Source organism: Mrakia frigida (genome assembly GCF_051309035.1).
Source record: "Mrakia frigida strain ATCC 22029 unplaced genomic scaffold BDY24scaffold_12, whole genome shotgun sequence".
Classification (NCBI taxonomy): domain Eukaryota; kingdom Fungi; phylum Basidiomycota; class Tremellomycetes; order Cystofilobasidiales; family Mrakiaceae; genus Mrakia; species Mrakia frigida.
The window spans coordinates 453,694-479,713 of record NW_027481269.1 but is presented as its reverse complement, the minus strand read 5'-3'; the positions used below and the strand labels follow the sequence as shown (position 1 = coordinate 479,713).

General features: G+C 54.6%; 9 protein-coding genes across 9 annotated transcripts; 5 read left to right on the top strand and 4 right to left on the bottom strand.

The window, feature by feature from the left end:
* Positions 1-130: 130 nt before the first annotated feature.
* On the top strand, positions 131-2,142 carry BDY24DRAFT_35192 (alpha/beta fold hydrolase). Its single transcript, XM_076637728.1, has 11 exons — positions 131-422; positions 504-604; positions 690-841; positions 910-928; positions 1,013-1,078; positions 1,170-1,403; positions 1,470-1,576; positions 1,655-1,693; positions 1,768-1,821; positions 1,895-1,949; positions 2,011-2,142. Exons 1-11 carry the CDS (start codon positions 374-376, stop codon positions 2,092-2,094), a joined length of 960 nt encoding a protein of 319 aa, XP_076497491.1. The 5' UTR covers positions 131-373; the 3' UTR covers positions 2,095-2,142.
* A 1-nt stretch (position 2,143) lies between these two features.
* Positions 2,144-6,521, top strand: BDY24DRAFT_35182 (putative peroxisomal half ABC transporter). The gene is made up of 19 exons (XM_076637725.1): positions 2,144-2,649; positions 2,751-2,816; positions 2,916-3,055; positions 3,137-3,318; positions 3,395-3,408; positions 3,495-3,706; positions 3,795-4,243; positions 4,339-4,425; positions 4,494-4,616; positions 4,700-4,923; positions 4,991-5,081; positions 5,168-5,250; positions 5,330-5,392; positions 5,463-5,583; positions 5,682-5,685; positions 5,759-5,823; positions 5,893-5,966; positions 6,050-6,205; positions 6,378-6,521. Exons 1-19 carry the CDS (start codon positions 2,383-2,385, stop codon positions 6,423-6,425), a joined length of 2,469 nt encoding a protein of 822 aa, XP_076497490.1. The 5' UTR covers positions 2,144-2,382; the 3' UTR covers positions 6,426-6,521.
* Positions 6,522-6,621: 100 nt separating this feature from the next.
* BDY24DRAFT_386525 (uncharacterized protein) lies at positions 6,622-8,615 on the top strand. The gene is made up of 8 exons (XM_076640127.1): positions 6,622-6,969; positions 7,075-7,200; positions 7,277-7,321; positions 7,383-7,442; positions 7,530-7,641; positions 7,721-7,797; positions 7,868-8,107; positions 8,200-8,615. Exons 1-8 carry the CDS (start codon positions 6,742-6,744, stop codon positions 8,356-8,358), a joined length of 1,047 nt encoding a protein of 348 aa, XP_076497489.1. The 5' UTR covers positions 6,622-6,741; the 3' UTR covers positions 8,359-8,615.
* A 65-nt stretch (positions 8,616-8,680) lies between these two features.
* On the top strand, positions 8,681-13,061 carry BDY24DRAFT_386524 (uncharacterized protein). The gene is made up of 7 exons (XM_076640126.1): positions 8,681-8,786; positions 8,890-8,981; positions 9,118-9,278; positions 9,425-10,285; positions 10,363-10,377; positions 10,447-10,524; positions 10,597-13,061. The coding sequence occupies exons 1-7, from the start codon at positions 8,764-8,766 to the stop codon at positions 12,880-12,882; spliced, it is 3,516 nt and encodes a 1,171-aa protein (XP_076497488.1). The 5' UTR covers positions 8,681-8,763; the 3' UTR covers positions 12,883-13,061.
* Positions 13,062-16,032: 2,971 nt separating this feature from the next.
* Positions 16,033-17,030, bottom strand: BDY24DRAFT_35058 (uncharacterized protein). Its single transcript, XM_076637702.1, has 2 exons — positions 16,449-17,030; positions 16,033-16,363 (listed from the first exon to the last, which is right to left on the bottom strand). Exons 1-2 carry the CDS (start codon positions 16,702-16,704, stop codon positions 16,122-16,124), a joined length of 498 nt encoding a protein of 165 aa, XP_076497487.1. The 5' UTR covers positions 16,705-17,030; the 3' UTR covers positions 16,033-16,121.
* A 466-nt stretch (positions 17,031-17,496) lies between these two features.
* On the top strand, positions 17,497-18,683 carry BDY24DRAFT_440763 (uncharacterized protein; the record flags this gene model as incomplete). Its single annotated transcript, XM_076644551.1, has 4 exons — positions 17,497-17,758; positions 17,875-17,978; positions 18,054-18,388; positions 18,499-18,683. The coding sequence occupies exons 1-4, from the start codon at positions 17,516-17,518 to the stop codon at positions 18,681-18,683; spliced, it is 867 nt and encodes a 288-aa protein (XP_076497486.1). The 5' UTR covers positions 17,497-17,515.
* A 134-nt stretch (positions 18,684-18,817) lies between these two features.
* BDY24DRAFT_386518 (uncharacterized protein) lies at positions 18,818-20,531 on the bottom strand. Its single transcript, XM_076640125.1, has 7 exons — positions 20,428-20,531; positions 20,133-20,256; positions 19,871-20,026; positions 19,656-19,742; positions 19,421-19,552; positions 19,258-19,334; positions 18,818-19,151 (listed from the first exon to the last, which is right to left on the bottom strand). Exons 2-7 carry the CDS (start codon positions 20,229-20,231, stop codon positions 18,947-18,949), a joined length of 756 nt encoding a protein of 251 aa, XP_076497485.1. The 5' UTR covers positions 20,232-20,256; positions 20,428-20,531; the 3' UTR covers positions 18,818-18,946.
* Positions 20,532-21,082: 551 nt separating this feature from the next.
* On the bottom strand, positions 21,083-24,900 carry BDY24DRAFT_440761 (uncharacterized protein; the record flags this gene model as incomplete). The annotated part of the gene is made up of 12 exons (XM_076644550.1): positions 24,838-24,900; positions 24,360-24,750; positions 23,733-24,213; positions 22,761-23,589; positions 22,622-22,672; positions 22,302-22,524; positions 22,080-22,202; positions 21,895-21,996; positions 21,764-21,793; positions 21,590-21,690; positions 21,429-21,502; positions 21,083-21,348 (listed from the first exon to the last, which is right to left on the bottom strand). Exons 2-12 carry the CDS (start codon positions 24,585-24,587, stop codon positions 21,083-21,085), a joined length of 2,508 nt encoding a protein of 835 aa, XP_076497484.1. The 5' UTR covers positions 24,588-24,750; positions 24,838-24,900.
* A 28-nt stretch (positions 24,901-24,928) lies between these two features.
* Positions 24,929-25,943, bottom strand: BDY24DRAFT_386514 (vacuolar protein sorting family 37 protein). Its single transcript, XM_076640124.1, has 4 exons — positions 25,865-25,943; positions 25,492-25,747; positions 25,229-25,387; positions 24,929-25,135 (listed from the first exon to the last, which is right to left on the bottom strand). Exons 1-4 carry the CDS (start codon positions 25,936-25,938, stop codon positions 25,019-25,021), a joined length of 606 nt encoding a protein of 201 aa, XP_076497483.1. The 5' UTR covers positions 25,939-25,943; the 3' UTR covers positions 24,929-25,018.
* Positions 25,944-26,020: the final 77 nt, after the last annotated feature.

Sequence of the window (26,020 nt, the reverse complement as noted above, 5' to 3'; positions counted from 1 at the left end):
GGGTCTTAGTGGGACGTAGAGGTGCGAGTTGTCGTGATGGGTACTGTAGAGGAAGAATGAAACGAGAGAGAAGGAGAAGACGAAACCAAACGAAAGCTGACCTCTTCTCCTTCCCTCCCTGCCTCCCTCCCTCCCTCCTTTACCCAGCCTCGCCGTCCTCCCCTTCCTCTTCCTCCTCATCTGGAAACTCATCCCCCTCCCCGATCCCAACTACCGCAATGCCACAGCCGAAGAAGTCCTCGCTGGCCTCTCAGGCTACCACGTTTCTCCTGATTCTCCCAACGGACTTCGACCCGTCGTCGTTCCGCTTCGACAACGACCGTTCGATCCGACCAAGTACGAGCAGAAGGTCGCGAGGTGTCAGGCGAAGGAGATGGGGAAGGGATGGTTCGCTAGGGAGAAGGAGGTGGAGATTGAGATTCGTGAGTGTTGAGAGCGAAGGAGAAGAGGGAGGAGATGGTCGAGGACGGAGGGCTGATTGAGGCGCGTTTCGAGGTTTGCAGACTACGTGGATATCAACCCTACAGCTGAGAAGACTTTGCTGCTAGTGCATGGCTGGCCCGCTGTGTGGAGTTCTTGGAGGAATCAGATCTTGGAGTTCGAGGTGAGCTTCTGCCGTCTTGTTTCCTTCCCTCCCTCGTCGCCCTTTGGCTGACCGCTTCCTTCGTTCTTGCTGCGATGTCGAATAGAGCACCCACCGACTCATCATTCCTACCCTTCGAGGATTCGGAAACTCGACCAGTCCAGCAGACACGGAGGGATCGACGGGGCTGGCGGATTTTGGAAACGACCTCGTTTGCGTTCTCGAGGACGCGGGTGTCGAGGGAGCTGTTTGTGTCGGGTGAGTCCGCTTTCGAGGTCGCTTGAGAATAGAAGATGCCGCTGACTGTCGTTCTTGCTTGACTGCAGTCATGATTGGGGAAGCGCGGTCAGTTCGAAGTGATAAAGCGAAGGTGTTCGACGCGTCTCGATTCTGACTCTCCTCTTCCTTCCTTTCTCCTTCTCTTCACAGATCTGCTTCGACACCGCCGCCGAGCACCCTTCCAAGATTACCGCTCTTGCCAACTCTGCCGTACCTGTGAGCTCTTTTCCCCTCCGCTCTTCCACCCACTCTCACTTTCCTCTCTGACGGAAACGAAACGAAACGGCGTTCTTGCCCTCGTCCTCAGTACTTCCCTCCCGGCCCCTTCTTCTTCTCCCCCGCTCAAATCGCGACTCGATACCCTACCCTCAGCTACCAAGTCTACCTCACCAACGATCGATATCTCGCTGCTCGAGAACTGAACGCTCGGCCTAGGGAATTGATCAACGGACTGCTCGCTGAGGTCGGGATGGAGAATCCTCCTCCTTCGAACCCTCTGGCAGATACCAAGACCATCTTGGGTGTTTGGCGAGATCAGCCTGTGCGTATATTCTCAGTCGATTGAAGAGAAGAGTCGTGAACTGACGACCTGTCCGTCTCAAAACAGATCGCGGATCAGAAGCTCGTTTCGAAGGTCGAGGAGGAGTACTGGGTCGACGCTTTCAAGAAGAGCGGATTCGAGTCGACGATTGCTGTTTATCAGGTCAAGAACAGGTAAGTCTTCTTTTCCTCCGATCGTTCTTTCAAACCCTCTCTGATCCTCGCTCTTTGTTTGCTCGTTCTCTCAAAAAGGAAACGAAGTGTCGACATCGCGTCTCGCCGCAAGACTCAGTTCGTTCTTCCTTCCCCTCTCCCTCTTTCCTGCAGCCATCGCTGACTGCAACTTTTCCCTCCTTAATTTCTAGTGTCATCAACATCCCTGCGCTCTACATCAACCCAACGGAAGACGCGCTCGGAAAGTGAGTTCAGCTCTCGTCTCGTCTCTCTCTCTTCTCCCTCTGATCTGACGCCTCTCTTTGCTTCTCTTCTCAGCCTCCGACCTACCTTCGGACCTATGATCGAGAAGATCCCTAATCTCGAGATCAAGGTGAGCTTCCTTCGTCCTCTGTAGTTCGAGAAGTGAGCTGAAACTCGACTTCTTCTCCCAGGACATGGCCACGAACCATTGGCCTCAGCTCGAGAAGCCAGAGGAGTACAACGCCTACCTCAAGGAGTTCCTAGCGAATCTCTAAAGCCACATCTGATGAAGATTTCGAGACTTCTTGAGCTCATTGACTCCCTTGTGAAAATCTTCAAGAAAAAGAGCAAGATCGACATGTGAGGGAGAGGGCGGGAAGAAAGTCCCCGAGCTGAACCGGACTTCCTTCCCCTCCCTGACCTTCAACACCGACCCTCCTTCTCTCAGCCTCACCTCAACCTCCTCTACCCACCTTCTCTCTACCGAAAGCCAACCAAAATCTCAGGAGACAGGGCTCCCTTCCACCCCTCCCCGCCCTCTTTCAATCGCAAGACAGAAACCAATGGTCGTCGCAACAAGCTCAACCTCCGGCCTCCCTCCTTCCTCCTTCGACCTCCTCCTCTCCCACCTCCCTCTTCATCTCCTCTCCCCCGATCCCAAACGACAACGAAGAGCCGTCTTCCTCATCCTCCTCTCCGCTGTACTCGTTAGAGGTGGAAGTCTGCAGCTTCCGTGGGGGGAGAGTCAAGAACAAGCGAAGCTCAGGAAGAAGCTCAGGAATCAGACGCCTTTGACGACGCCTCAGTTTGAGAAGGAGGCCAGTGATTTGGTGAGTTCTTGTTCAGGGAAGAAGCAAGAAATCGAGTGATAGAGAGGACGTATAGAAGCTGACTGGATTCCGTGCTCTGTGGGTGGTTCGGCATCGAAAAGTTCATTCCCTCGGGAGATGGAAAGTCGAGAACACTCTTGGTCCCTTTCCGAGGGAGAGTCTCGAAGGTGAGCTCGTCGTTTCAACTTCTTGAACCTCTTTCATATCTGCCTGAAGCTGGGTTAACTTCTTTTTTGCTTCGATTGGGCTGTTTCTCGTTGTTCTAGGTCACGATTCGTCCGATCCCTGCGACGACCTTCGCAAAGCACGTCAAGTCCTTCCCTCCCCTCCCTCCAGGCAGCAAGATCGGAGTCAACAAGACCTTCCTTCGTCAACTTCGAGCCATCCTCATGATCATCCTTCCAAGGTGAGATCTTCGCTTGAAACGAACGAGCGACGTCGCCATCCTGCAGGGGGGCTGACCATCTTCCCCTCTCTCTGCGTCCAGACTTCGTTGTCGAGAAACCTTCATGATCGTCCTGCACACCAGCTTCTTGATCACGAGGACTCTTCTCAGTGTACTGGTCGCGAAGCTCGACGGAAGGATCGTTCGAGATCTCATCTCAGCCGACGGCCCAGGTTTCGCGAAGGGAATCGGGTTGTGGTTTTTGTTGGCGATTCCTTCGACCTGTGAGCAGGTTTCCGCCTCAGTCTCAGCTTCTACGGAGCGTATACTGACACATCTACTACTCCTTGGTCGCTACAGACACCAACGCTATGGTGAGTCTAGCTCAGGTTTGAGTCAAGGAAGAGGAGACGCGTAGTCGTTGGGCTCTGACCCTCCTTTCTCTTCCCCTTCCCTCCAGCTTCACTACCTTCAAAGCAAACTCTCCCTCGCCTTTAGGACTCGTCTTACTCGATACGTTCACGATCTCTACCTCAGCGATAAGCAGAACTTCTACAAGCTCGGACTCGGGCTCGGAGTTGCTGCCGAGGACAAGGTGGCGACGAACGCGGACGGGTCGAGGAAGGGAGGAGCTGCTGCTGAGGGAGCTGTTGATGGAGGAGGAGCAGACCAGTGAGTTCTTCCTCCTTGAAGCGTGAGGGACTTGAGGGAAGGAACGGTTGGAGTACTGACGCCGCGTGTCGTCCCTCGTCCCTTCAAGGTTCATCACGAACGACATCGCTATGTTCTGCGACACTCTGTCCTCTCTCTACGGAAACATGGGGAAACCAATGCTCGACCTCGTCATCTTCACCGCTCAGCTCTCCTCCTCCCTCGGTCCCTTTGGAACCATCGGTCTCTTCGCCAACTACGGGCTGACGGCTTGGATCCTTCGAACCATCACGCCCGCCTTCGGAAAGCTTGCTGCCATTCAAGCCCGTTTGGAAGGAGAGTACCGAGCTGGAGTTGGTCGAGTCGGAAGAGAAGCGGAGGAGATCGCCTTCTACCAGGGAGGACTGAGGGAGAAGGAGATCATCTGGAAGGCTTACCTCAAGCTGATCCAGCACGTCAACTCGATCATCAAGATCCGAGTCACCTACTCTGCGCTGGAGGACTTCATCATCAAATACATGTGGTCAGCGGCTGGCTACACTCTTATGTCGATTCCGAGTGAGTAAACAACCCTCCCCGCTTCTGTTCGATCTGCTTGTTCCTTCCCTCGGCGAGAGAGCTGATTAGTTTCGTTCGTTTCTGGATCACATCAGTTCTCTTCAACCCGAAGAAGCCAAAGTCCGTCGGAGAGATCATCACTGGACACGAGGAGGACCATCAAGTCGCGTCGAGGACCGAAGGTGAGTCGGATTTCGTCTTCGTTCTTTCGAACACGCTCAACTGACTCGATAATTCCTTCTGCTCCCAGGCTACATCTCGAACCGTCGGCTTCTCATCTCTCTTGCCGATGCCGGAGGTCGTCTCATGATGAGCTACAAGGACATAGCGCAACTCTCGGGCTACACGGGACGAGTCTACAGTCTTATCTCGAGTGCGTTGCCCTCTTCTTTCGTCGTCTTTTGCCTTCGTCCGTTCGTTCGACTGATGCTCATCTTCTTCGACGGCTAAACACAGGTCTCCACGCTCTCAACAACGACGTCTACCCTATCAACGAGCGACCCTCGACTCTCGCCGACGACGAACCTTTCTACGACATGGCCAACATCGCCGGAACCGTCGTCGAAGGACCCAACCGAATCGAGCTCGCCGGAATCCCCGTCGTAGCTCCTGCTGGAGGAAGTGCTGGAGCTGAGAGAGGAGGAGAGGAGTTGATCAAGAGCTTGGATCTGATCGTCGAGGTGAGTCGTTGTCGACGCGTCCGTCTCTTCTCCGTCCGCTGATCACGACGCCCTTTCTTTTCGCCAGCCTGGAGATCATCTTCTCATCACTGGACCTAACGGAGTCGGAAAGTCTTCGATCGCTAGGATTATCGCTAAGCTGTGGCCCGTCTGGTCAGGTGAGACGACAAGTTTTCTCCTTCCTCCGTTTCGAGTCGAGCTCACTTCCCCTCCCTTTTTCGTTTTCGTTCGCTCGACAACCTAGGGAAGCTCGAGCGACCCTCTAAAGGAGAGATTTTCTTCGTTCCTCAACGACCTTACCTCTCTCTTGGCTCCCTTCGAGATCAGGCGAGTCCTTCCCGATCTGCTTTCGTCGACGGCTTCCAAGCGCGTCCTCTGACGAACGTCTCCCTTCTTCTTTCCACAGGTCATCTACCCTCACTCTTACGCTGAGATGAAGGCAGCTGGTCGAACCGATGCTCAGCTGATGGTACGCGTCTTTCCTTTGTTCCTTTTTAGTCTACATGCAACTGATATTTCCTTCGTTCTCGAATCTACAGGCCATCCTCAAGAGCGTCCATCTCGACTACATCCCCGCTCGTGAGGGAGGCTTCGAGACCAGGAAGGAGTGGAAGGATGTGCTCAGTGGAGGAGAAAAGCAGCGTATGGGAATGGCTCGTGGTGAGCTCGATCCCTCCTTCGTCGTCGACTCCCTTCCCAACGCGTCGTGATTAATTGGTTCTGACTTGCTCGCTCTTTTCACCTCTTCGTCTCTGCAGTCTTGTGAGTACCTTCACATGCCTCTTTTATCCACGGACCTTTGCTTACTGATCTGCTATCCTCTTGCGTCTTTCAGCTACCACAAACCTTCCTTCGCTGTTCTCGACGACTGCACCTCTGCCGTTTCGACCGACGTTGAAGGTGAGCTCTCAATTCGCTCTTTGGTTCAGCATGACTGACATCTTTCTTCCTTCTCTCTCATCTTTACAGGACTCATGTACCAAGGCTTGAAGGATCTCGGGATCACCCTCCTCACAATATCGCATCGCCCTTCGCTCATGAAGGTGAGTCGACTTCTCTTGCACCTTTGAGCTCGACTTTGCGACGATCTTGGATCTGATCGTATCACCTTCCTTTTCCTTCGCAGTACCACTCGACTCATCTTCGTCTCACTGGAAACGGAGACCGAGGGAAGCAGCAGTGGGAGGTCACGAAGATCGGGACGGAGGAGGAGAAGATGGGGTTGGAGACAGAGATCAGGGCTATCGAGGAGAGCTTGAGGGATGTGGGTGGATGGAAAGAGGTGAGTGATTTCGTTTGAAACACCTTTCGAGCCTGCTTCGGGGGAGAGAAGACGACGCGTCGGGTTGGTCTGCCTTCGGACGCGTCCTGATCTCGAAGCTTGCTTCTCGAGGCAGATTCTTCGTTTGCGATGAACTCCGCTGACTTCTCTTTTGACATTTTCCTTCCCTCAGCGTCTCGACGAGATCAAGGTCGAACTCGGATCGAAGAAGAAGGACTGAGGGAAGAAGAGAGAGTTCAGGTTGACCCGACCTTCTCCTTCGCGATTTTATGACGATTCAACGATCTCTGCACCTTCTGTACTTCTCGTCTCTTGCACATGCAGTTGAGAGAGAATAGATCTGAAAGCAGCGGAGTTTGTCACTTGGAACCCAAAGGAAAGCTCAACTCCGTCGCTCTTCTCCTTCCCTCCCAACGACGACCTCCCATCCTCCTCAGCCCAACTCTCCTCACTCGCCACCCGTTCTTCTTGCCTCCAAGCACCACCTTTCCTCAGGCAGGAACAAAGACCCTCCCCATTCCTAGCCTATTCATCTAATGATGCTCACTTCCTCCTCCTCCTCGATCCTCCTTCCTTCGACCCTCCTCCTTCTCCTCCTCGCTTCCCCTTCCTACGGACAGGCATCCGTTCCTACTACAATCTCGGGCTTAATCTCTCAATACTCTCTTACCCGATCTCAAATCCTCCCCCAACCCAGCGAGAAGCAGAGCGTCAGCGCAACCGCCAAATACCTCAAGGCCAACTGGGATCTCAACAACGACAAGGTGAGCTTCATCTTTAATTCAAAGCTACATGGGAAGAAAGGCCGACTCGTAGACTTCTCTTCCCTTTATCATTTGGCACTGACTGTTGCCCTCTGTCGTTCAAAGATAATCGGAGACCCTACGTTCGTCGACGATCCATTCGAATCGAACTCAACGTCTGCCGTTCTCGCTATCGACTATGAGAAGGCTAGCTACGGAGGAGGAGGCGTCGATGGAGGGGCTCAGTTCTACGTGAGCACTAGGTTCTCGCTCTGGACATCGAAGGAAAAAAAATGGCTCGATGCTGACCTATTCCTGAGTCCTTCAGTCTCAACCTCTTTCGGATTCTGGATCGAACACTTCTTTTGGAGCTGTCAGTTCCATCTCTTGCTCTTTCTGGACGACGTAGAGCTGAATTTGATCTCTGCCTACAGATGCTCCTTTCGTACGAGGTCGCCTTCGATGCTGGGTTTGCGTTCAACAAGGGAGGGAAGGTAGGGAAGACACGCTGGCTCTCCCTCTCCTCCTTCTTCGACCGCGTGGGCTGACTCCTCCTCCTCCTCCGTTGTTTGGTCGACTAGCTCCCTGGACTCAGAGGTGGAGACGCTTCAGGATGTTCTGGTGGGACAGCGGCAGACGGATTGACCTGCTTCAGTACTCGTTTGATGTGGAGGTTGAACGGAGAGGGAGAAGGTTCGTCTCGTCGCTTTCTCGCGGTCGTCGTCCGCTTCTCCTTCGCTGCGAGCTGATTCTTCTCCTTCTTCTGTTCCAGTCTACGCCTATATCCCTACTCCGAACTCTCTCTGCTCGGAAAGCGGCGTGACTTGCAATGATGACTACGGAACCTCGGTTTGGTCCTCTCCCTTTCTCGATTCTCAGTGAAACGCTTCTTGACCAACTTCCCCTTTCTCGTTCTCAGCTCTCCCGAGGATCCTTCACCTTCACTGCCGGCAACTGGTCCCAGATCAGTCTTTTCGTTCAGGTCAACAACCCTGTCACAACTGCGAATGGAAGGATCCTGATGTTCTTCAACGGCCAACTCGTTATGTCCCACACGAACCTCCAAATCCGAGCAGCCGACGCTGTTCTCGACGGAGGAATGTTCTTCTCTACCTTCTTTGGAGGATCTGATTCGTCGTGGGCTTCTCCCAAGAACCAGGTTCGTCCCTTCACGCGTCTCCCTCGCCGCGTCTTCCTCGTTCTTTTCACTGAACGTTCTCTCTCTCTCTTCTCCCCCCCCTCCCCCTCCAGTCAACCTACTTCCGAAACATCCAGCTTCAAGCTGGAACCACCGTCAGTGACGGTTCAGGTTCAACAGTCTCGGCCAGCGGGGCTGGTCGAGTTCTGCGGCAGGGAGGAGGATGGGTGGTCGTCGGGCTCGTGAGCCTGATGGCTTTGACGCTTCTGTAGTTCGTCTTCTTTTCTCGTATCTCGGATTTCTTCATCTCTTACACTAGACCATCTCCCTCTTAGGTTTATCTTGGGCTCTCTGTTGCTTTTCCATCTCGCTCTTTTCGTTGCTGGGCCCTCACCGTGTCGTCTCGATCTCGTCTCGTTGTTCAAGCTCGTCCTTGGTTGTTATATAGTTCGCTCTTTCGGACCAGTAGCCTCTTACTCCTGGACTAGACTCTTGCACCCGGATCTCAATCACCTATGAGCTTCTTGAACTCGTCTCGTTCGAAGAGAACAAACAGAGAAGGCGGAGGCGAATCCGAGTTGAATTGAGAGAGCGACGATCTCCCGTCTCTCTCCACCAAACCGCCAGCATCTCCCCCTTCCCTTTCTTTCCAGTTTCGCGAGTCTATACCCTCTGAAATGAAGGAGTCCTCTTCGGACGTGTAAGTCATCAATTTCCATCCTTTCCAAGGCGTAGAGGGCGGCGAGGAAGAGCCTCCGAGCTGACCTTCTTTCGATCCTTCCTCCTTCCCGGCCTCCCTTCAGGCTTCACTCCTTTGAGCACCTGCTCGACACCAGTGCCTCCGCTCATGAGCCCACTGTTGAGATCAACACTCTGAGGAGATTGGCTGCCAGAGGTACGTATTCTTAATAGATATGGAGAGAGGTTGCAGGGTGATCGGAAGGGAGGGAGAACAGGCCTCGTCTTGAGCTCAACCCATCTCCCTTTGTTGACTCCCTTCCCCTTTTTTTCGTTCCTTTCTCTTCCTACAGGAATTCCATCGCATCCTCCTCATATTCGACCTCTTACTTACTCGCTTCTTCTTGGAGTTCTCGGTCGTACCAAATCGGAGTGGCGAAAGGAGGCGGAGGCGGCCAGGGAGAGCTACCAACAGAAGGCGTTGAAGCTCTTGAAGGAGGTAGACGAGTCGCAGGTGAGCTTTTTCCGAGACGATCAGTTTTTCTCGATATGCTTCGTTCATCTGTCTTTGCGAAAGGACGGATTTTAGACTCCTTACGGGAGGACGAGAGAAAGAAGGGAGCTGACCTCAAGCCTTCCCTTCCTTCCCTCCCTCTTCAGGCTCCCACCTACCCTCTCTCCGCCAACGATAAACTGCTCGACTCCATCGGAAAGGACGTCCTTCGAACCCAATCTCACCTTCACTTCTTCGACCAACCCGTCCCGACCTCCTCCGAATCGTCAAACGTCGTTCCAATCCGAGCGCTCGCCAACCGACTCGCTCTCATCTCCTCGTCCGCTCACGCCGTCCACGCTTCCTCGAAACCTATCCTCAGCTCGGTCAACACTCAATCAAGACCAGATCTCGGAGGAGACAACGTTCCATCCAGTCCAAACCCTTCGGTTCGCTCAGACCATACCATTCGGGCGACGGACGGATCGCCTTCAACCACTCCCAACCAAACCTCAGTCCCTCTTCCTCGCCTGGAGTTCGAACCCAGTCCTTCAAGGATCTCAGACTTCCTCAACGCTCCCTCTTCACCGACTCCTTCACCCTTATCCAACCCTCCTGCCTCAGCAACACCCTCCCTCGCCGTCACCTCCCCAACCTCCGACCTCAAGCCCTCTTCCCTCCTCCTCCTTCCTTCCGTCTCAACCGTCGACCTCCACTCCGACGCTCTCATCCGAATCCTCTACATCTTCAGCCTCATCCATCCTCACCTCGAGTACACTCAAGGCTTCAGCGAGCTTCTGGCTCCTCTCTACTACGCCTACGCGGGTCAAGGAACGACAGACCTACCGGAAGCAGAGTTCGCAGAGGCAGACACGTTCTGGAGTTTCGTGGCTTTGATGGCTGAGGTGGGAGATGTGGCGAAGGGACCTGGGGAAGGAACTTGGGGAGAGAGGGGAACGAAGGGAGAGAGGGACGTGGGTTGGGCGATGCTTCGACTTTCGAAGAGAGTGAAATGGGCGGATGCTTTGGTGAGTCCTTCTTCCAGGAGATCAATAGTAAAAGGACGTCTTACTGACTCTCCTGCCTGTTTCTTGGTCTCTACCAGCTTTGGGAGGACTTGGTTCGTTGAGGCTTTCCCTGCTCTCGAACTCGATGCGTTCGCTGATCTCTCCGTTCCTCCTTCTTCTAGAAAGCCAAGTCTCTCGATCCCGCTCTGCCGTACTATTCGTTCAGATGGATTTCGACGATGCTCGCTCAGGACTTCCCCGTGAGTATTTTTTCGGCTTTGACTCTTCTGCTTCGACGCGTCGCTAATCTCCTGTCGTCTTCCTTCTTCTAGCTCTCCTCCCTCCTCCGAATTTGGGACTCCATCCTCTCCGAACCGCCAGCAACTCGATCGGAAGCTCCCAAGATTGATCTCCTCCTCGACATCTGCACCTCGATGCTGCTTCTCTCTCGGAAACCGCTCATCCAAGCTGGCCGTCGAAGATCGAAGCAAGGGCTCTGGGAGGACATGGAAGCGGCTGGAGAGTTTGGAGAAGGCTTCGTCGAAGGAATGGCTCTCCTTCAGAAGTATCCCATCGACAAGGTCGGAGGTCTTGAGAACCTCCTCGACCTCGCGTTCGAGTCGAGGCAGCGACGACTCTTGGGAGAACTCAACGGAGACGGACCCGAGGACGAGGACGCGCCGGTTCCTCCTCCCAAACCAGTCGTCCAGAGCTCGTTAGCTGCAGCTCGTCGGTTCTTCGGATCGCACTCGTCGAGCGGATCCATCAGCTCCACCCCAGTCGAACCCTCCGTCGTCGTCGAACACGACTTCCCAGACAACGTCTCGGAATCGTCGTCGGTCTCCAACAGCACCTCCACTGGCGGTCTCTCTCGATACGGCACCCTCAAGAGATACGCCGAGGCTTTCAAGGAGAGCGATGCAGCAGCTGCTCTTTCGAAACGGTCGTCGAACCTCACGGCGGCGGCTCTCGCCAGGTGGGGAGAAGGAGGGAAGCCGCCGTTGGTTTCTCGACCCTCAACCGTCTCGGAAATCCTTGAGGAGGAGGATCCCCATCACGTCGAACGGGAGGATACGTGGTCAGCGGCTGCTGGAAGGCTATGGAACGGAACGGCCGACTCTTCGTCACCTGGACCCGTCGAACAACCTCTTCCTCCCCTCCCCCCTCAACACCTCGACGCCAGGAGTTCCTCCCCTCGTCCTCACTTTATGGAACCCTCTTCTCCTTCTCCCTCCTCCGAATTCCCTCCTCCAGTCGCAGCTGTCGCCCCTCGATCGCCCGAACGAACCCTCAGCCCCTCGTCCTCTATCGATTCGACTTTAACGCCAACCCGAAGCCTTCAGGATCGTCTCGCCGCTTCCCTCTCGACCAAGGCTCAGTCCTCACCGATGTCGGACTCAGGATCAACAGGAGCGTCGCCCAAACCCCTCCTCCTCGCATCTTCGGCTCGTCGTTCGTCCACCATCGTCCACACTCCCGCTCCTCTCTCCCTTCAACACTCCACCTCGAGACCTCCTTGGGCCGACTCCCCGATTTCAACTCGTTCGCCCATGTCAGCGCGTCCAGGATCGCCAACTCGTCGTTCGCTCAGCTCGTACACTTCGGAATCGGACACTGGAGGATCGATTCGTGTGCCAATCGGAGGAGGAAATCGCAAGTCCATCGGAGGAGATTCCAGCCCAGCACCAGCGCGTTCGACGTTCCTCAAGACGACCCCGAAGACTCAGCTCTCGGGCATTCGACTTCGAGATACTCCCAAATCCCCTACCAACTCCACTTCCTCCCGTCCTCAGATCACCACCGACTTCGACTCCTTCACTCGACCTCTCCCTCGCTCCCCTCGCTCCAAAGGACTCAGCGGTCGACCAGAGTCGATGAGCAGCAACGGAGGAAGCGATTCGGAAACAGGATCCCTCAGTCGTCGATCTCGTCTCAGTTCAGGCGATGGAAGTCAACGCGGATGGACTCTCGTCGATCCAGGGTCAGCAGCGGCGACTTCGACTCCTCCTCCTTTCCGAGACATCGTCGACAAGAAGGTCCTCGCCGACTCTCCTCTCCCTGCCAGTCCCGTCAAGAGGCGATCCAACCTCTCGTCGGTTTCGGTTCACAGCAGCGAAGCCGAGTCCGTCCCAGGAGCCAGTCCACCTCGACGAACCTCTCGACGCCCGACGGATCGAGCAAGGACTCTCAAACCGGCTTCGACCACCTCCTCCCCAGCTCTCGAGTCCATCTCCATCAAGACTCTCACCTCTCCGACCTCGGCAACTACTCCCTCGCCCATCTCCCTCCCCTACTCCCACCTCCATCACTCTACCCACTCTCGCAACGAATCCTCAGCTTCCGACTCCCCTCAAAGTCCCATGGGTCCTCGCTCGCCCAGGAAACCTCAATCCCTCGGATCTTCACCCGTCATCGCTCGTCAGACCACCACTCCGAGGAAGACGAGGCCGTTGAGTGAGAAGAGCTCGGACGCGGACGACGAGGATCAGGAGACGGGGAGCGAGGTCGGCGGGAAGGACGAGGATTCGCCTTACGGGGATCTGTTGGATAGCTACGTGGATGCGGAGGAGACGGTCAAGGTGGATCCCAGTGCTTCGAGGAGGTTGAATAGGTTTTAAGAGGGATAGGGACGGAAGGAGGGGAGTTCTTCTCATTTTGGCTTCGGCGGTTCCGGTTGACGATCTTTCACGATGTGCTCTTTTTCTCTAGGTTGGGTTCTTTCATGCTGCTTCCGTGATACCTTAGGATTCGCTTTGCTCGCTGCTTCGGGATATCTCATTCTTTGACATTCGGAGAAGGGAGGGAGGAAAAGAGGAGGAAAGAACGGGAGCGAGAGCGGCATCAAAGGGGAATCGAAGAGGTCCCCGTTCTCGGAAAGATTTGGGGCATCCTCATCTAAGAGAGAGACACGAGGCTCGAGTACTTATATTCGCGACGATGTTAGACTTGCGACTTGCAAAGAGAAAGATGACTCGCGTCGAGCAGAAAGCTCGGTCATGAAATCCCATCCGCTCCGACCACACACCGACCCCTCTACAATCCACCGTCTCGTCCCTTCTCGGTTAAACTACCATCATGAAACATATCTAAATCGGGTCCCATCGTTTAGAGGAGAAGGGCGACGGCTCCAAGGGCGAAAGCCGAAAGACCTCCAACAGCGACGGTCCTTCCAGCGGCTCCAGTGGCAGCGGTGGAGGACGCTCCAGCGACGGCAGCGGAGGAGGAAGAGGTAGAAGCGTTGGCGACAATTTCGTTGGCACCTCCTCGAGTCTGAGTGGACTCGGTGACCTGAGGAAAGGAAAGGAAGAAGTCAGCTTCAGAAGACGACGTCGAGCTGGGAAATGAGTTCGGGAACGAGATGGGAGAGGAGACTCACGTTGAGGCAGTAGTGCTCAGTGGCGACGAAAGCAGAGGTAACCCTTCTGTGTCTTCTTCGCCGGAGAGAAGCAACCCTTACTGATTGTTTCTAGGTTGAAAAATAGGACTCGATGGCTCCCTTGGACGCGAAGAGGGTCGACGGCTACTAAACCGGCGGAATCGAGTCTAGGACGAGACGCGATGGGCTGTGAGATATGTGAAGAGGGTTCCATGAATCGAATGAGATTTCTGCACGAACGCAAAAGCGAAAGGCAAACGACGACGAGTCGAACAGGCGATCTTCACCTCTCCATCTTCCCTCCCCCCTCTCCCTCAACCAGAGCTCTTCCCGTCCTTCGATCGCAGATCGCCAGACGGTGGATCGCAGATCTTTCTCCAGGTGGTGCGATGGAGAGTCTCCAAGTGAAGAACGATCTCCCCGATTCTCGTCTTTCCGTCGGAGGAAAGCTGAAGCGGAGGCGAGCCGAGAGACTTTTTCCTGTAGGAGGGAGCAAAGGAGAGAAGAACGGTCAGCCTACACGAGAGTGAGTTGATACAGCGATGAAAACTCACGAGCAGAAAGTACAGACACTGCTGTCAAGGGGAACAACCTTGCTCGTCCAGAAGCGGTCGAACTCCTCTCTGGGCGACGCGACAACGAACGGGAAAGAAACGTCAGGATCGATTTCTTCGAACGAGAAAAAAAAACGAAACAGCAGAGGGATCACTCACCTATCTGTTTGATCCTCAGGACGACCTCGAGCGACCTTCTCATCCAATAAATCACGACCTCGTCTCACCGGCGCGTCGACGGAAGTTGATCTCGAGGAAGAAGCAACAGAAATCTCTTCTTCGCTGATACGAGGATGCTTGAAAAGGCTCGGGATGCAGGACTGATCGAGGGAAGGTGGAAGAGGTCGTTTGAGGTTCAAGGAAGGAGGAAGAGGATCGTCGTGCGAGGGTCGAGGAAGAAGCGGTGAATGTTGAAGCTGAGAGAAACGGAAGGAGGGAAAGAGAGTCAGCTGGGGCGAAAAGGGGCTGAAGTAGAGACGAGCCAACGAACCGGTTCAGTCGCAGACGAGATGTTCTCCTGAAATGTGCGAAAAAAGAAGAAGGTCCGAGGTCAGCGACGGTTTCGACGCGTCCTCAGAATCGAGACGAAGAAAGTAACTCACCAGCTCAGCAATCCTCCTCTTCATCTCCATGTTCTCCAGTCTCAAAGCCTCAATCCCTTCCGTCCTCAAGGCATGTTGCTTCCTCTCTTCCAAGATCTCAGCCTTCTCGCACTCCAGAAGCAACGAACAGCTGTACTCCTCCTCCCGTCGCCTCCCTTCGCCACGAGCCTTCTCCTTCTTCAGACCAGTAATCTCACTCTCCAACTCTGCTACTTTGATCTCCAACCCGCCCACAATCCAACCAGCATCCTCCCCCAGAGCCTTCTCCGTCTCGAGCTCGACTTCCAGCTTCTTGACCTCCTCCCTCTCCTCCTTCTCTCTCTCGACTCGTAACGCCTCAGCTCTCTCGATATCGCCGCTCTCGGCAGCAAAAAGTCTCTCGACCTCGGAGATCTTCTTGACGAGAGAGTTCTTCTCCGTTCGAAGTCTGATGATTTCGTTTCCAAGTTGTTCGTTCTGCTGATGTCGCTCTTCTTCGAGGTCGGAAAGGCGGCGAAACTGGTCTGGGAGGGAGAAAGGAAGAGAGCTCAACTGCGTGGGCGAAGAGTGGTGGGAGTTGGAGCTGTGAGCTAGAGAAGTGGGAGAAAGAGTCAGGAGAGAGACGCGTCGAAGATCGAGCTGAACTTGCATACCGTGCGGGAGGCCGAGAGTGGAGGTAGAATCGACGTCGAGGGTTGTGTATAATCTAGCAAGTTATGAAAGCAGACGAAGGGTCAGGGTTCGTGTTCGTTTCGAAGACCGGTTCGTGGAGGAGGAAAGGAGACGCGACGAACCTCCTTCCAAGTGGCGACGTCGTAACAGCAGATGAACCGTAACCAGCAGCGAAGGGATAGGGATCGAATCTACTTGGTTGCAGAGACGGGCTGAGGAGTGAAGTGGACCGTTGTTGAGGAGGATGGAAGGGAGCTGAAGCGACGACGGTTTGGGAAGGAGAAAGGGAACGAACGTCAACAAGAAAGCTTCAACGAGACGCAAACTGGTACGTATCAGCTTACCTTGGTAAGAAACTCCGTCGGAAGAGATTCCAATGAGGTTGTTGGACGATGCAGCTTGAGAGGAGTACGAGTCGAAGTGGTGAGGAGAAGAGGAAGGTTGAGTGTTGGACGGGGAAGGGTTGAAGGCGAGGCCGAGATTTTGAGCGAGCGATACGGGAGTGGGAGGTAGCTGAGTGGTAGTAGCCGAAGAGGGTGTAGACATGGAGTTGGAGTGAGATCTGACGGGGGGAGAAGGGGGAGGGAAGCAAGCGGTTCACCGGTCGGTTGTTTCCTTTTCTCTCCTACAAGAGGCAATCAAAACAGCCGAGCTGTTGTAAAAAAAGTAGAGACTCACTGGTAGATCTTATCGTGAAAGGAAGAGGTCCCAGAAGCGTCCCGACTCGTCCCAGCAGCGTAAACACCGTCGAAGGAGGACGACAAGATTGTCTCCTTCATCCCTTGTCCTCGTTCCCTGTCCTCCTTTGCTTTCGCACACTTCTTGACGTGGACCCGCCATGTTGAAGTATTCGCATACCCTTTGGAGCATACGGGGCAGTGCACGAGATCGTCGTCTTCTCGGTTTGCTCTGAACTCTGAGGGGAGAAGAAAGAACAGAGAGGGTGAACGAGGTCAGAAACTAGGTGAGTTTTTCTGAGGCTTGGAACGAAGATCACTTACCTCCCTGAGGAGTGCTGGTGGTCACCGAAATAGAATGAAGCCTACTCGTATGTTCAGTGAGCCTTACTTTATCGGCGAAGGGGCCGTTCGAGCACTTTGAGCAAAGGAGGAGAGCGGAGGGAGGCGGAGGAGGAGGAGGAACGGCGTCGAGGGACGAGTCTGTTGGAGGTGCTGATGGATGGGATGGGAGAGCGTTCGAAGGCGGAGTGGAAGAAGTAGAAGGAGGCTGCTGAGAGGCGGACGGAGAAGGATCCATCTTGAGGAAGGTCGCTTTGGTTGGCGGTGAAAGAGAGAGAGGAGGGAAAACAAGGAAGATCGAGCTCAACACTTTCGAGCGCTGCCCTTTCCTCCTCTCACCCAAAATCTGCTTCAAGAATGAACCTGTTTCGAAGCCTGGGTACTTATCATCTCTATCACACCCGCTCTATCATGCTCTCGATTCTACCAATCACTTTCTGACTCAACTTCAATCTCTGCGTCGAGACGAGCGCGCTCCTCGCCCGGCCTCCCATGTCTCTCCCGCTTGCTCCCTTCTCGACTCGATACGACTCCTCGATACCAAAGCAGATTTATACTTGCCGCAGCTTCTCCTCCTGAGGATATAACGAGAAGTAAGAGAGCTCATGTCAGGGACGCGGTTGGCCCATCGTGTTGTGCCACTGCGACGATCGCAACTTCGTTCTCTTCCGTCTCCTCTTCCAAGAATCATAGGGATGATCCCTCAGTAGTTCGATCGTAGGTTTGAGTCCCTACAAGGTGAATTGATAGCTTCTTGCCCGCTTCTTTGGCGTTCGCTTCAAGTGAGTGACTGGAGTTTGAATTGACGAGTCAAGCCTCGACGCGTCCGACAAGTTCCAGTCCGAGAGTGTTTTTGTCCTTTCGCTCTTCTAGAAAATTTAAAACGTAAGTTCTTGGCTCCTGATACATTTCCTGAGGTTCTCGAGATACAGGGGAGGCCCAGCACGAGTTGAGAAGTCGTCAAGACGACGAAAATCGACCCTTTCGAAACCCCCTCTCCCTCCCTCTCTCCTCTTCTTGCTCCCGACGCCCATCATCGATCCACCCAAATGTCTTCCTCCGCCCAAACGACCTTCTTCTCCTCTTCCTTCCCAGTCCTTCATCAGCTCGTCCTCGACTTCCTCTCCGAACCAGACTCTCCTCATCCCGTTCTCCCTTTCCTTCAAGTCTCTCGATACTGGAGGTCGTTCGCTCGAGATCATCTTCTCCACCCGTTCCAGAAGACAAAGGAATCCGTCCAAGGAAAGCCTTCCACTGCGAGGTCTCAAGTGAAGACGGGAGCGTACGTCAAGGTGAGCTTTCCTTTCTCTTTGGGGGAGTGAGGGCCAGAAATTAAGGAAGATCAAAGGGAGAGACGGGAAGACAGGAACTGAGAAAGGGCGTCGTGATCTGGTTCGGCTTTTCGAAGTTCTACCTCACTTCCTACTTCAACCAGGAGGTTCACAAAGCCGATGATCCTCGATCCTACTTCACCAAGGGAGGAGGAAGCGACGGTTCCATCGACCTCCTCCTGTACGTCCCCTTTCAAAGCTGCTCCCTCCCCTCCCTCTCTCCCAGCTGACCTCCCTCTTCTTTTTCCTCCTACAGCTCCTCCATCGATCCCCTCACCCAAATTTGCACCTTCCTCCCCGCCGGCTCGTACGACTCCTTCCCTTACACTCTCCTCTGCGACGTGGAAACCCGAGCTCCCTACGACGAGATCTGTCCTTCCTTCGGTCTCGTCCCGTCGACGTGGTTCGTCCCCTCCGACAAGAAGGCCAAACGACGAAGCGCTCTCTTCGGGAAGGAAGTCGCTTTCAACAGGAACACCTATCCGACTGTGGATCCTTTCGAGTGGAGTCCTCAGCCAGTGGAACCTGGAGGAGTTGGGGAGGTGAAGCATGGAGACAATCGAGGTCGATGGGCGAAGGGTTGGGGAGTTGGTGAGTCTTTGCGACCGCACCTCTCTTCTCTCTCTCTCTTTCCATCTCCACCCTTCGGTTCATCTCGTAGCTCTGACGTTCCTCTTCTTCTCGTTCTCCTCCTTCACCAGAGTTCAAAGTCACCCGACTCGACACAAAGAAGACGAAACTCTCGAAGGAAGACAAGTCGTTCGGGATGTTCAACGCTCCCGCGAAACTCAAGTTCACGTCCGCCAAGATCCCTCTCTTCCAACTCTACCATCCCTACGGGCTCGACGAGGAAAGTGGGTACAGTTCCGGGGAGGGAGAGTTCTGAGGAACGGAGTGAAACGAACGAGACGTGAACAGGGTTTTGGGGTGAACAGACGCGTCGAGCTTGCTTTGATTTTTGTTTTTGTTTCTTCCTTCCTTCTCTTCGATACTCTTTCGATCCATGCACACAACGATTAGTCAAGAGAAGGGTCATAGACGATCGTAAGTTAAAGAAAGAAACACTGTATCAATCAAGAGAAAAGGACGAGAAAAACGAAACCGAGAGCGAGCAAACGAACGCGTCTACCAATCCACAAAGTTCACCGTCTAGATCAAAGGAGTAGCCACGGTTCCCTCAGTCGGGCTGGTAGCTCCCTTGCCAGCGAGATCCCTCAAAGCCTGCTTGATCTCCTCCTCGTCGGCCTTGCTGGTGGCAGCCTCGTGGATGGCGGTTCCCGTGGGAGCAGGAGTGGAGGCGGTAGGGAGGTGGGAGGAGATGGAGGTGGGGAGGTAGGCCGAGGCGAGGTTGGAGCTGTGAGCGAGAGAGAGAAGACGAACGAAGAAAGGAAACGGGAGTCAGCGAGGAGAAGGAGAAGGCGGAGGGAGAGGAGGAGAGGGAGGGAGCAGTGAAGACGAACAGCTGAGAAACGTAACCAGGGTGGTCGGCGGTCTGAGTCTTGTCGTCGATAACGTGAGCGAGCTCAGCGGCCTTGGCCTGCAAGCAAGGAATGAGGTGACGAAGAAGGTCAGCTCGGAGGAAAAAGGAAGGAAGGAAGGAAGAGGGAGAGAGAGGAAGCTCACGGTCACGGTCGAAGCGACGGAAGCGAGGTAGGTCTTGGCCTGGTCGAGGGAAGCAGATCCCTCGGAAGCGGCAGCCTGGGTGGTAGCAGAAGCGTCGGTAGCAAGTCCATCAGCGGCGGAGACGGTCTTGTCCTGCAAAGAACGAGAAAGCGAGCAGAGAGGAAAGGAGGAACGGGTTCAGCTCGAGCTTCGGAAGAGGTCCGGGTTGATCACGAAGAGATGGAAAGAAACTCACCTTAGCATCCGTAGCAGTAGCTCGGAAGTTGGTATCAGCGATAGCCTTATCGGCTGAAGCCTTAGCCTGAGCAAGGAGGTCGGTTCCCTGAAGGAAAAGGAGAGGAGAAGTGGGCGGAGGGTCAGCACACGAGCTCGCCTTCTTTTTCTTCTTTTACGTCCTTTTTCTTTCAAACTCCGAGTTCGACAAGGATACCAGAGGGATGGAAAGCTCACCTTCTGGACGTAAGGATCGATGATCTCGTGAGCCTTAGCGATGTAGGGAGCAGCAGCCTCCTGAGCGGCGGAGATGTGAGGAGCGACCTTTTCCGAAGCAGCGTTGAGCTGAGGAGAAACGGCTGCGTGAGCAGACTCTACGGAGGAGGTGGCAGTCTGGATGGAACGAGAGGAGAGAAGAAGAGGAGGAACATGAGGTCAGCGAAAGGGGATGGATGGATGGATGGATGGAAGGGATTGAAGGAAAGGAAAGGGAACGAACAGCCTGGGCCTGTCCGAGGAGAGTAGTAGGAGCAGGAGCCGAGGCGGTGGTGGTAGGAGTGGTCGTCTCAGGGACAGCGACGTTGGTGAAGTCAGACATAGTGGAAGAAGGTTTACTTTGAATTCTGGAAAGAAGGAAGGGAAGGGAAGGGAAGGAGAAAGGTCAGCACGGAACGAAGAAGGGGCAGAGATGGGACGGGCTAGCTCCTTGTCTCTCTCCATCCATCCCATCCACTCGAGAGCCATGCCCATAGCCCATATGAGAAGAAGATGATGCGAGGAAGACGAGAACTCACGAGGGGTAGGTTGGAAGGTGAGTTTGAGGGAAGGATGCGGTTGGGAGGTACCTTCTTCTCAGAGAAGAAGAGACCCTCCCCTGGAGGCGATTTTGAATTTTGAATTATATATATCCGACTTCGATGCTTAGCTAGCATCTCAGGCAACTCTACCTCTAAGGATGAGCAAAACCTCGCCGGTGACGGAGAAATATACTCCTATTCTACACCTCGATCTCTCTCAGCCTCCTCCCCCTCCCGAGCTCGACGAGCTCACGGCGGCTGATCGTCGAGGCGATGACGTGCGTTCTCGCCGCGTCATCAGTGGATTAAAATTTTCTGATGAGGAAAAATCATCGTAGAGTCGTGCATAAAAAGAGCCGTGCAAAAAAAAAGAGAGTCGTCCTAAGTGAATCTGGGGGGTGCAAAGAGAGAAGAGAAACGTGCAAAAAGAGGACGGAGACGAGACGAGACGTGAGAAGAAGAGAGCAAAGGCGATGAAGAGAGAGAGGCGTGCAAGGTCGTGATTAGGTAGTAAGCAAGAGGTGGGGAAGGATGCAAGAGGATCGAGAGAGGCAAGACGAGAAACCGAGACAAGAAAGCAAAAACAAAAAGAGAGGAGAGAACACGAGAAGAAAGCAAAAAAAGCAAGAAAAGCAAGACGCGTCGTCCAGTCTCAAATCCTCAACCCTCTTCCCGCCGCAACGTTGTACACATCGATGATCTGCTGGTTGAACAGGAGCGACGTGGTAGGCTTCGTAGGCGGGGGTCGACTGAGAGGGTGGTTGGGACCAGGGACGACTCCGAAGAAGGAGGGTCCTTGAACGATGGGAGCGAGGAGGGACGTTCGAGCGACGACTTGGACCATTTGGTTGGAGAGGGAGATGGAGTCGGCAGTGGCTGCTCCGGATTCGAGAATGGAGGAGAGAACGAGGGTGGCTCCTGGGAAGCGAAAGGACAAGAAGAGAGCGTTAGAACGAGTGGTTGGATCGGGAGAGAGACTGAAGGAGGACGGTGCTGACCTTGGAAAGCGAGAAGGATGTCCGTTTCCATTCCTCTGAGGTCGGCTCGAGTGAGGAGGGTGAGAAGGTAGAGGCTGGAGTCGTAAGACCAAAGAGAACAGAGTCAGATCGAGGTTGACGTCGAACGCGACTGATTGAAGACCAACGAGATGCAAACTCACAAAGGGAAGCTCCTCCTCTTGATGTAGCTCTTCTTGGTGCTGAAGGCGGTCTGGCAGAGTGCAAGAAGGCCTGGGAGAACTCGAGACGAGTTGGGTTGAATCTGCGAAGAGAAGGCGAGGACGAGTCACTGATTAGCAGCCTCGACTCGAACGAAGAGAGACGACGCGACTCACCTCTCGTCGAAGCTCCATGAGGTTGGAGAGCTGTGGAAAAGGCAAGTAACGAAAGGGAGGTTAGCGTTCTCGAACAAGAAACGAAGCTGAAACGAGGGAGAAAGCAAAACGAAACCAGACGACCGACTCACCGTGATCGTGACCCTTCTCGCTCTCTTCCCCTCTCCCAACACCTGTCCCTGAACGGTCTTGATGATGAGAGCAGCAGCCTTCTTCGACTTGACTTCGACGAACTGTAAAAGCAAACGAACCAAACCAGAAGAGAGTCAGCATCGATCGTCGAGCTCAGTTTTCTCGCAGCCGATCGACGACTCACGAAGAAATCCTTCGTCTTCCCCGAGATGGGATCGATGAGAAGATGGATCGGATGAGGGTTGACGCTAGAGTCGGGGAGACTTCCATCGGGGAGGAAGTCGGTGATCATCTCGGGGGTGACGTCCTGTTCAAAACCCAAGAAGAGGTCCGTCAGTTCGAGTCTCGTCGGAGCCGTCGAAGAAACGGGGCGAAACGAGACGAAGAGAGAGAGAGAAAGACTGACCCAGGAAGCGTTGTCGAACCTCAAGAAGATCGGTTGACAGTCGTTCTCGGTTCCGAAGGGAGCAGGGGTAGCGAAGAACGAGGACGAGTGATGTTGAGGAGGAGAGTGCTTGGGCGAGAGGTTGTTGTTGGGAGGAGAAGGAGGATGAGGAGGGCTGGGAGTCTTGGATAGGGCTGGGTGGTAAGGGGAGAAGGCTTCGACAGGGTCGGTGCAGGAGGGACATCTGAGGAAGAGGACAGAGACAAAGAGGGAGAGTCAGATGCGAGAGGGGAGGGAGAGGAGGGAAAGAGACGGGAGAGAAAGCGTCAGACTCGACAAACCTCATCACTCCTCCAACGAGGTCACAAACGACGTTCATTCCGCTCGTGAAGCTGTTGAATCGAAAGCAAGCCCCAAACACTCGATCAGTTATCTACTCTCGAACCAGCGAGCGAAGGAAGAGAAGCAAGAAGACCTCACCACTTGTTGCAACTAAAACACCCACACGGCTCAATCTTCACTCCATTCCTCTTCACCATTGTCTCGCAGCACCCACATGACTTCTCCCTCTCTCCAACCTCAACCTCAACCTCGACCTTCACTCCCAATCCCATCGACGTCGGAGCAGGAGTCGCCGTCTTCGTCGCGCTCGTCGTCGTCCCTCCTCCTCCTCCTCCTCCGTGTTGTTCTCCGAACGTAACGATCCTCCCAACCCCCATCCCTCCTCCTCTCATCGAAGCATTCACCCTAGCCTCCCTCTGACTAGGCGACAACCCCGACAACTTGGGTTTCCAACCTCCTCCTCCTCCTCCTCCCTGCTGCTGCTGATCCTTCACCTTCGACGATCTCGGACTCCCATCCCCACCGCTTCCAGCGTTCGAACCACCAGAAGGAGACTCCCCAAGCTGAACCTCTCGCCTCCCACTACCACTTCCGTTACTGAGCTCAGGGTTCCTCCTCCTCTCCGGCGTCAAAGGTCCTCGTTCGTGAACAAAGAACTCCTCGTCCTCCTCCTCCTCCTCGGAATCCTCGTCGACTTCGAAGACGAGTTCGTTGAACGGCGAGAGAGCTCTAGGCATTCGAGTTCGAGGAGCCGAGGCTGGGGCGGTAGGGAGGGTTGGAACGAGTCGACGAGAGGCAGGAGGAGGAGGAGTGAAGAAGTGCAGGGTCGGGAAGCTTTGTTGTTGGTTGTGCTCGTTCGACGGGTGGTCTTTGGACTTCTGGGTAGGAGGAGTGGAAGGATGGAGGTAAGCTGGGTTGGGAGGTGGAGTGTGAGGGAGAGCGGGAGTTGAAGGGGTGAGGGTCGTGCCTGAGGAAATGAAAGGGAAACGGCGAAGAGGGAGGGAGGAGGGGAGGGGGTGCATGCGCGCGCGCGTGTCAGCTTCGATCGATGTATGCGCCCTTCGAGTCCAACAAGCGACCAGCAACCCCTCGAGAAGACATAGAACTCACCACTAGACCTTCCTTCCTCCTCCTCCTCCTCCTCCCAACTCGAATACGCCTTCGTCCTCCTCGGATCCATCAAACTTCCCTCCGACCTCCTCCTCCTCGCGGCCACCTCCCTCTCCTCCTCACTGACCATCAACCAAGCTCCCTCGTCTGATCCTCCATCGTACGCGCTCCTGGATTCGGAAGCGAAGAAGGAAGGGGAGAGTTCGTAGGCGAGTTGATCGAAGGGGACGGAGGAGCTGCCAGGGGAGGAGGGAGGAGAGGGAGTTCGAGCCTCGTGGAGTTTGGTGGCCAACGGGAAGGCTGAGCGCGTTCGTCTTCTAACGAGGTTGTTGATTGGAGTTTGGGGAATGTAGGTGCTGGAGGCGGTAGTGCTGGTGTTGGTGTAAGAAGAAGAAGAGGAGTAGAGGGAAGGGGAGAGGGTGTAGGACAGGGCTGGAGTGGCGAGGAGGTTGGTCGTTGCTGAGGCGGACGAGGGGGTGTTCTGGGAGTGAAAAAGAAACACAGAGGATACAGAGAGAGTCAGCATTTACTCTGAGAGTCCTCCCTTCCTTATATCTTTCAAAAGGAAGAAGAAACGAAGGAAAGAGAACGAAAAGAAGCATGCTCAGGAACGAGGGTCGGACTCACCTCTTGATCGCAGTGGTTGCTCTTCCCGTCTCCTCTCCTGCCCTTCCCAACCTCCTGCGTAGTCATGCTTCTGTTCCTCCCTCTCCAGCTCTGCCCGTCTCCTGGACCCATGGGAGATCGAAGGATAGCTCGAGAAGGAGGAGGAGGAGGAGTCAGGGAAGAAGCGTAGAAAGGGGACCGATTCGGAGAGGCGTGAAGCTTGGGAGGTGGAGTTCGTGGAGGGAGCATCGTTCGTTCGTGAACTCGTTAATCAGAAAGAAAGGGGTATCGGAAAGAGGAAGAGAAGGGACCGAAGAGGGGGGGTGGGTATTGAGAAGGTGCTGGTCGGAGGGGAAGAGGTGCGACGAAGCTGAGTTGGAGCCTTTTTGAGAGAAAGCGTGATGTTTTTCATCTGAAATCCAGAAAATGTTAACCAGAGTTAGCGAGAGTACCATACAAAGAGGGGAGGTAGAGTGCGAACATGAACGAAAATACGAACGAAGGAGAGAGAAGGATGATGATGAGGTCGCCTCAGTCGAGGACCAAACTAAACCAGGCATGCGCTTGCCCTCTTCGACCAAGGAAGTTTTGTTCTCTGGTCATTAAGATCGTGTTCGTTTCGTACGTTACTTTCTCCTTCCCTCAACTCAACCTCAGCTCAGCTCAAACAACGACAAGGATCAGTCCTCCCTCCAAACGACCTCCCCTCGTCCCCATCGTTCGCTCCAGAGAGCTCGCTTGTGGTACACCTTCCGGGCGGCTTTGAAGTCTCGAACAAAGTCTTCGAGAGCTTTGGACTACAAAGCGATGAACGAAGAAGGGAACAAGTCAGGAAGGGTGATAAGAGCTGGAGAAAGAACGACGAAGGACGAGTTGACGACGACACTCACGCTCTTGTCTCCTCCTCCTCCGTTCCCTCCCATAGCCTCCAACGAGGGCGTATCCGCTCTGGATCCTTCGATGAACGCGTTCGCTATCGACTCTGAGAGGTCATCCTGCTGAGCGAGCGAGTGTCGAAGTCGAAGATGGAGGAAGGCAGGGGAGTTGCGCTGAAGGAAGGGAGGAGGATCGATGGTCAGCTCGCACGCTTCCTTCTCCTCCCTCGTCCCTCCCTTCCCTCCCCCTCAACACCCTACTATGCTCGAAAGCTCACCTGATAGAGCGAAGCCTGCTCCTTCTCAATATCCTTCCACCTCGCCTTCAGCTCGTTGGCATGATTGAAAGCTGCGAGGGTTTCCGACCGGAGTTGGGCGAGAGCGGGTTGAAGAGCCAGATTCCGTTCGGCGAGTTCTTCGTTCGTTCGTTCGATCTGATCGATCTCGTCCAGTTTGTCCTTGATGGCAGGGAGGGTGGAGACGAAGGCTTGGTGGTACTGCTCGTCCGTCAGGAGGTCGTGGAGATCGTCCCGGCTGAAGGGAAGAGAAGGATGGAGCGAGAGATGAGATGGGGAGGGGAAGGAAGGGAGCGCGAGGAGGTCAGCTTGAGGGCGTCGAGAGCTTCGATTTCAAGCAAGTTTTTGAACTAACGATAAGGACTGGGTTTGAGGGAAGGTCTGGAAGAGAGCGGAAGTGGAAGCTGTAGGTTGAGAGGAGGTTTGCATCGTCGTCGTCGTTGGAGGAGAGGACAGCTCCGAGCTCGCCAACTTCGATTTGGGCGAGGCGACACGTCTCCCTCTCAACCGC

Excerpts from the sequence above, each read along its gene's own strand:
- BDY24DRAFT_386524 (XM_076640126.1), top strand. The coding sequence starts at position 8,764 with ATGAAGGAGTCCTCTTCGGACGT. Across the intron at positions 8,787-8,889 it reads AAGGAGTCCTCTTCGGACGT|GCTTCACTCCTTTGAGCACC; the intron begins GTAAGTCATCAA and ends GCCTCCCTTCAG. Across the intron at positions 8,982-9,117 it reads GAGGAGATTGGCTGCCAGAG|GAATTCCATCGCATCCTCCT; the intron begins GTACGTATTCTT and ends CTCTTCCTACAG.
- BDY24DRAFT_35058 (XM_076637702.1), bottom strand. The coding sequence starts at position 16,704 with ATGGATCCTTCTCCGTCCGCCTCTCAGCAGCCTCCTTCTACTTCTTCC. Across the intron at positions 16,364-16,448 it reads CACCAGCACTCCTCAGGGAG|AGTTCAGAGCAAACCGAGAA; the intron begins GTAAGTGATCTT and ends TTCTCCCCTCAG.
- BDY24DRAFT_386518 (XM_076640125.1), bottom strand. The coding sequence starts at position 20,231 with ATGTCTGACTTCACCAACGTCGCTGTCCCTGAGACGACCACTCCTACC. Across the intron at positions 19,743-19,870 it reads TCGATCCTTACGTCCAGAAG|GGAACCGACCTCCTTGCTCA; the intron begins GTGAGCTTTCCA and ends CTTTTCCTTCAG. Across the intron at positions 19,335-19,420 it reads CCGTCGCTTCGACCGTGACC|GCCAAGGCCGCTGAGCTCGC; the intron begins GTGAGCTTCCTC and ends CCTTGCTTGCAG.
- BDY24DRAFT_386525 (XM_076640127.1), top strand. The coding sequence starts at position 6,742 with ATGATGCTCACTTCCTCCTCCTCCTCGATCCTCCTTCCTTCGACCCTC. Across the intron at positions 7,443-7,529 it reads CGTTCAACAAGGGAGGGAAG|CTCCCTGGACTCAGAGGTGG; the intron begins GTAGGGAAGACA and ends TTGGTCGACTAG. Across the intron at positions 7,642-7,720 it reads GTTGAACGGAGAGGGAGAAG|TCTACGCCTATATCCCTACT; the intron begins GTTCGTCTCGTC and ends CTTCTGTTCCAG.
- BDY24DRAFT_35182 (XM_076637725.1), top strand. The coding sequence starts at position 2,383 with ATGGTCGTCGCAACAAGCTCAACCTCCGGCCTCCCTCCTTCCTCCTTC. Across the intron at positions 5,082-5,167 it reads GCTGTGGCCCGTCTGGTCAG|GGAAGCTCGAGCGACCCTCT; the intron begins GTGAGACGACAA and ends TCGACAACCTAG. Across the intron at positions 5,393-5,462 it reads GAACCGATGCTCAGCTGATG|GCCATCCTCAAGAGCGTCCA; the intron begins GTACGCGTCTTT and ends TCGAATCTACAG.
- BDY24DRAFT_386514 (XM_076640124.1), bottom strand. The coding sequence starts at position 25,938 with ATGCAAACCTCCTCTCAACCTACAGCTTCCACTTCCGCTCTCTTCCAG. Across the intron at positions 25,748-25,864 it reads CCTCAAACCCAGTCCTTATC|CCGGGACGATCTCCACGACC; the intron begins GTTAGTTCAAAA and ends TCTTCCCTTCAG. Across the intron at positions 25,136-25,228 it reads GAGGAGGAGGAGACAAGAGC|TCCAAAGCTCTCGAAGACTT; the intron begins GTGAGTGTCGTC and ends ATCGCTTTGTAG.
- BDY24DRAFT_35192 (XM_076637728.1), top strand. The coding sequence starts at position 374 with ATGGGGAAGGGATGGTTCGCTAGGGAGAAGGAGGTGGAGATTGAGATT. Across the intron at positions 423-503 it reads GGAGGTGGAGATTGAGATTC|ACTACGTGGATATCAACCCT; the intron begins GTGAGTGTTGAG and ends CGAGGTTTGCAG. Across the intron at positions 1,822-1,894 it reads ACGGAAGACGCGCTCGGAAA|CCTCCGACCTACCTTCGGAC; the intron begins GTGAGTTCAGCT and ends TTCTCTTCTCAG.